General features: G+C 36.3%; 1 protein-coding gene across 1 annotated transcript; it reads right to left on the bottom strand.

Moving 5' to 3' along the window:
• Positions 1–800: 800 nt before the first annotated feature.
• Positions 801–6,547, bottom strand: LOC149417858 (uncharacterized). The gene is made up of 8 exons (XM_089639209.1): positions 6,431–6,547; positions 5,873–6,198; positions 5,628–5,708; positions 5,322–5,426; positions 5,068–5,199; positions 3,396–3,560; positions 2,338–2,475; positions 801–1,287 (listed from the first exon to the last, which is right to left on the bottom strand). Exons 2-8 carry the CDS (start codon positions 6,191–6,193, stop codon positions 1,000–1,002), a joined length of 1,230 nt encoding a protein of 409 aa, XP_089495335.1. The 5' UTR covers positions 6,194–6,198; positions 6,431–6,547; the 3' UTR covers positions 801–999.
• Between the last annotated feature and the right edge of the window lie 348 nt (positions 6,548–6,895).

The following is a 6,895-nucleotide window of genomic DNA, read 5'->3' as shown; positions in this document are numbered from 1 at the left end:
TATAACGAATAATTTATGAATTTTTTAAGTTTCGCTTTTTTATATTGTTGTTGAATGTATCAGAATATAATTTAAAATCACATGAATTTTCCTTGAGAATCACTTTTTGCGTCTATTTAATATATGAAAACACTATTTGACACTAGATAATGTTCTTGATCAGTTTTAGGTAGTTAGATAGAGTTTTTAATTGTTATTTTATTTTATTTATGTTGAATTTATCAGGGAAACACTGTTTTGTTCACTTCTACTGTTGTTTTTTTTGTTTTTGCACTATTTTAAAACTTTAAATAACTTAAATTTCAACTAAAGGTCGGGAGATATTTTGACAGGTGTTAACTGCACTAAGTAGGTAGATCTCGTGAAAATAATATCCCGTGATTTTTCACCGGTAATAACATAACATTTATTTTTTCATGTGAATATTAGTAGGGAGGGGAAGGAGGTGGGAAGATGAAGGTGGGAAAGTACCTGGCTATCAAGATCTGATCACCAAACACGGCCAATGCCATTTCCTGCAACGTTTCGATTCTTGATGGTGGTCGTTCTCCAGGACCCTACTGAAAGTATCTACCGTTCTGCCTGTATTTCTGGCAAATATACATAAATAGGCGTAATATATAAATACCATATGTAAAGCTCAGTGCGCAAGCAAGGCTGTCGGAAGTGTATACATACCAGTATGCGCCGACACACAATACTGTGTGTATGTGACCTATGCACAGAATTACTGGTTTATTCCACTCTTAAAATCAAATAAAAAACAATTGCTTTTAGAAAATGTATTTTATTTTCTCGTCAAAATATGTAAAATTATACACATAACAAACTATTTTATGCTGCGTACAAGCAGAAGAAAAAAACGGCTGTTATCTCCTGTTTACACGCAGCCTTAAATACAAAATACTTCTCTTCTGAAATAAATAAATAAAATATTATTTTTCTACGAAAACAGTAAATAGTAATCGTATATCATTATCCATCGCAGTATTATTCAATTCACTGTGTTAGTTCTCCATTATCCTGTAGGGGAGTGGTAGATAGGGCGGGGGCCGTATCAGCTGCGGGGCCGGGGGCGGACTCGGGGCCGGGGGCGGACTCGAGGGCGGTGGCGGACTCGGGGGCGGTGGCGGACTCGAGGGCGGTGGCGGACTCGGGGGCGGTGGCGGACTCGGGGCCGGTGGCGGACTCGGGGGCGGGGGCGGCAGAGCTGGTGGAGGGCGATTGTACTTCCTTCTGGTTGGCTTCCAACACCCTGAATTTTTCTTCATACTTCGATTTTAAGCACTAAAAAATGAAAACATACATCAAATAAGTACCTATCTACATATTATTATAGGATACATACAGGGTGTATCGGCACGTACCCGACAAACTTTAACCAGCTATTCCTTAGCACATTTGGAGTAAAAATGTTATGGGCACTTTGCTGTTCGGTAACATTTTTTTCTATTAAAAACAAAAAATAAATAAATAAATCCACACTCCGTCACTGTCATTGGCATTGTTTCTCGTGTTCAACAGCTGTTATTAGCAAGTGTGTCAAAAAGCGTCCTCGCTCTTTCATACACACTAAATAATAATAGTTAAAAATGAGACGAATGGTGGCATGCCATTTCGTTGTGATTGTAAAAGGGCGCCAATATAGGTACGTACGTACATTATTCAACGAAACTTGAATAAAATATTGCCAGATGGGTTTTCAAACTTTGACAAAGGATAAAACATTGGTGACATGTGGTGAGAATATGAATTGTAATTTTTTTATTTAAAAAAAATGTTACCGGACAGCAAAGTGCCCATGACATTTTTTACTCCAAATGGGCTAAGAAATAGCTGGTTAAAGTTTGTCGGGTACGTGCCGATACACCCTGTGTATAGATTACATAGTAGGAGTGGATAATTAAACGTCGAACAATTCTGTATCGGGACACTCGTCCTGTGATTATTCCCGTCCGCTTGTTACACACGAGGAATATATAATATGTGGGCGTGGCCATTTTCACTTTAGTGAGATATATCGCTCGCATAATCGGTATTTAGACTTCTTCATTATCTGTGACGGTTATATGGGATTGCGTTGTAGCCATAAATAATTATATAGTATGTACCTTGTGTGTAATAAGCTTTACTGTTCAATGCTATGGGAAGACGAGGGTACTAGCTAGCATTAGATTCTTGTCATTAGCGGCACGTGAAAAAGACAACAATATCACCGGAGGCAAATTCCATCCACATTTTTCACTAAAGAAACGCTAGTAAAAGTTTGTCAGGTACGTCCTGATATAACGTAAATTATTAGTAAATTACATTAATAAATAGGTATAATCATTTTACCTTGAAAAGATCCATCTGTTTCAAATATTCCTTCTTCAGTTCATCGTTGACTTTCGTTCCAGTTTCCATCTTCTTCATCATTAGATTATGTCTGTCCTTTTCTGCCTGTATCTTCATGTCCATTACATCCAAACGTTCCTGAAAATACGCCATAACATAATTGCCCCCTCTCCTGCCATAAATCCCCTGCTTACAAATAGATTTACAATTTATCGAGAGCTTCGTTTTAATTCGTTCCAATCATTGAAATGTAATTCGTACTTAAGTACCTTAACCATTCACCAATTTTTTTCAATAAGTCCGTTGTCCACGATGTTTAGAAGCTCGTAGTACAATCGGGAAACTGGTGAATCTACGTCATGTAGAGATCCCAAAAAGATATTTTTTTCCGATCTGAGTATTTCGATTTTTTTTCTTCAAATTTGACTCAAAAAATACCAACTTCGGACTCGATTTACTTGAAAACGAAAGCTCAAAAAAAAAAGTTAAAATTACGATAAAACTGACTCCAAATGTGACATATATTCACAGTTTTCTCACACTACGAGTATAACGGATATTGTGTATCGTGGTCAGGATGGGCAGTGGGCAGTGGAGGAGCACCTGCCCCCCCGATCTAGGGCCCTAACCTTGAGGTGGGGGACCCCGGCCAGGGACCGATTTTTATTTTACTTTTAACATAAACTCCACACAAGAGGCCCCGATAGGAAACAAGTTCTTCTTAAGGTAACCTATGTTATCTTTGGTGTTACTGTTAAAATGGTTGACATTGAAGACACAGGACTCGGAAAATAATACATCAAAATCTCCATAGGGCCCCAACGTCGGAGGAAGCACCGGGTAGGTGCCAAAATGATACACATTGAGTACTTACAAAGGAGTCGGCAAAACATATTCTATATCTTATGAACCAGAACCAGGAACCAGAAGGGTTAAAAATTGTCGTGAAAGCTTTTCTGCACCGGCCAACAGATCAATGGGCTTATTTATTACATCTCAAAAATTCATTAATTAACCTGTCTTCCAAAGCAATAATCAAAAATGTATTTAAAGTGTACCTGTAAATGGACAACTTCCATGTTCCTAATGTTAAGCAGGTCCTTGGTGCAGCTGACCACCTCCTTCAACGAGGACACCTGCGAGGACAGGGCCTCAATCTGAAGCTCCTGGTTCTTTATCATCTTCGTCTTGTCGAAGATCATCCCGCGGGCTTTGGTGAGGAGCTGTAAAAATTAAAAAGTCTTGGAAATCGATCGATAGATAATTTATTTCAGATTCTCACGGACAAAAGTGTTAGGCATCGTCAGGGCCTACTTTGTACAGGCGCAATTCCAGCAGTCCGCTACGACCGCAGACTTGCCAAGGCACCAAAGCGCTGATAATACCTAACACCTATTCAACGCCCTTGGGGTTTTTACTAGCACCAGGCTCCGTTTTTCACAGGGCCCTGGATATCGTGATTGATTTCTGGGGTATTATGCCATTTTGCGCTTCCTCCTTTAACCAATGTTTCAGTGTTTCTTCCTTGCTGTGTCTTTCGTTATCATCCATCATTAGCAGTTCTCACAACTGCCCTGATCATTGGCACGGGAAGGCTGTTTGAAACGTTGGCCAAAGAAGGAGGAAGCCAGGAAGGTAGGTAACAACTTTGATCATATTTATTGGTACTTTCACTGTTAATAAATTAATTAATGTATTGTGTGGTTCTTGCGACGATACATGACTAATCTGAACAGTAGAATCTAAATTTTCGGCGCTTTCTTTGTCGATCTGTACCAAACACTGTTTTAAATCGCATCAATATAATATTTTGCGCACATATTTTTAAAATACTATAATCAAAAATTTATGTACCATTATATATCTTTTCTGATAAATAGTTTTTTATTGGTTTGACTGAGGATTGAACCTTCTTCCCTGAATTGAACTTTTAAAATGTTAATGTGTTCTTAAAAATAAAAATAATAAAAAAATGGTTTGGAGGGACTGACTAAAATGACTGAACCGCGTTATCACTTAAGCCAAATCGTAATTGGATAGTACTGAGGTTTATTTAGTATATTAACTGCTGAAAATGTTGTAATATAATAAATTTCAGAGAAATATGTGTTGATAGATTGTCTTTTTCATCGGCAACGAGTCTGAAGTTTGAGAAGATAAAATTTTCTTTTATTTTCTCAAACATTAAAAAAATTACAAAATATTTTTTATGGTTTACTGAGGATTGAACCTTCCTAACCAGGAATTGGAGTCGACAGCTCTACCAACCGAGCCAAATCCCGATTGAATGAGACCTACATTTATTGCGTATGTCATCCAATTTCATAGATATGTGTGTGAGCGCGTGTGTGCCTGGGTGCCACCAAAAGTTGATAAATTGTCACTGTCGTTGACAAGGAGTCTATCTGATGAGTTTCAGCTCGATCGGATGCCGGGAAGTGGGTTAATTTCTATTTCGAAAATTCCATTTCATTCATTCAATTATTTATCAATTCATTCAAGAAAACAAATTCGAAAAAGCTGATTTTTTTAATTCCTCATTTTCTCATAGGTAATTATAAGAATAAAATGGTGGCTGTGTAGTAATGATGGAGGACTTAGCTAGAAGAGGATTTAACCCGTGACACCTGGGCGGGAACCCAACGCTATTGACCACTAGGCTACTAACCAGCCGTGATAACAGTTATAAATAATATACGTCATAACATAATCAGAAAATATAATGCGTACCTCATCGTGTTGTTTTTTAATTTTCGCCACCATGTCCTTATTTTTTCCATTTGGTTTACTTAGCACAGCGGTGAGTTCGGTTTCCAAAGATTTCAATTTGGCTCGGAATATTTCGTTCTCATCACTTTTCAACTGCAAAAAACACAATTTTTTTTAGTTCACCAGTTTCCTGCTTCCGAGTTCTACTACGAGTTTCCAGGCACCGTGTTGGTATATTCTCGTGAATGTTTAAATATTTCGTAGTAACTTCTTACCTTTAACTTCAATTCCAGTGCCTTGTATTTAATATCGTCATTGGCTTGCTCTTCTAATTTTCCAATCTTGGCGAGCAAAACCTTTTCTCTGATTTTCCATTCTTCCTAAAAATACAAAAGTTGTAGTAACAATTAATTTATTATTACCGAAGATTACGTTACTGGTGTAATCCTTAAAAATTGGAAATAAAAATCGGTCAACCTACTACCACAATCATAATATAAAGCAACAAATCTGTTTCAAGATCAACTATTTTCAGTTTGTAGTGTTAGATTAATTATTTTAATGTTTTTGTTTGTACCAACCTCTGTTCTGCCGTCATCGGACCATGCCTTTTTAGGAATTTCTTTGGGACGGGGTACTTCTTCAACCACCTTGGGTAAAATCTGAAAACAAAAAATTACTTCGTTATTAACACACTCTAGTGAAAATAGGTTACTACCAAATTTTTACTAAATACTTTTGATAGCATTAACAAAACAGTACCTAATTTATTTATTATAACTATGTTTATTGTCTATGAAACACATTGTATTATTTACGTAAGTACCTCGCTTTTGCTAGTAGATGCAGCAGCTTTCTTCTCTTTCTTCTGAACAGACCCTTGCAGTGCATCCAACAACGCATGGATAACACTGTTTATACCATCTTTGGAAGCATCCGGCATGGCAATTGGTGGCGTTTCATCTCCATTACCCAGCTTCACGTCAGAACTCTCAATATCTCCCAATAGGGCCGCAATCATTTTCTCCACAGATTCATGTTCATTTGTTTTAATTTCAGCACTCCCATTTACAGCTACTTTTGGTTTGACATCTTGTAATTCAACACTCTCCCCTTCAACGGGTATTTTGCTTGCAGGATCCGCCATATTAACTATAACAGTTTATCAGTTTTAAGAAACCAATAATTTAAATCATAGGTATCTACTTAAATTTACACATGGCTCTGATACATTAGTTTTACAAATTCTGTTGATAAGTCCACATGCACTTCACAGTTTTAAATAACACGATGTTTATAAATAAAATACCTTGAATTCTATATTTATTTTTGATTAATTATAATAACGTGCTTTGAAATAACTAATGGTAAAGCAACTACTTACTAAGTATTACACTGTTTCAAGTTTGAATATTACTGTGCTACGGGAAGTATAACCAATAACTTCTTCACAACACTGAGCTATGAGTAAAACGTCTTGAGGAAGAAGCTATTTCTGTACCAGCACTTTTAGATTATATTTTTAGATTTTGTGTAAGAGACAGATGCACAAACTATTGTAAATACTGGTACTTGCGTATTAGATTACTTTTCTTTAAAAAATGATTTCATTTAAACATAAATAAAACCTCATAATGTTGTTTTAAATAAAGGCAACTTTATTCTTCCAACTTCTCTTTAGTGAAATGAAAGAAGTAAATATTGAATTATTATTTAATTGAATAATTTTGTTATCGCACTAAATAACGCTATGTATTGCCTCAGAAGCATACAACCTATGTTATAAATGTTAACCTAAAATCAATAAATATATTTATTTTGTGGTTGTAATAAAAAATTATATTTTCAT

Source organism: Hesperophylax consimilis, chromosome 14 (genome assembly GCF_061612785.1).
Source record: "Hesperophylax consimilis isolate HC1 chromosome 14, BYU_Hcon_1.0, whole genome shotgun sequence".
In the NCBI taxonomy this organism is placed as follows: Eukaryota; Metazoa; Arthropoda; class Insecta; order Trichoptera; family Limnephilidae; genus Hesperophylax; species Hesperophylax consimilis.
The sequence above is the reverse complement of the archived record's forward strand: the minus strand, read 5'-3'. Positions and strand labels throughout refer to the sequence as shown.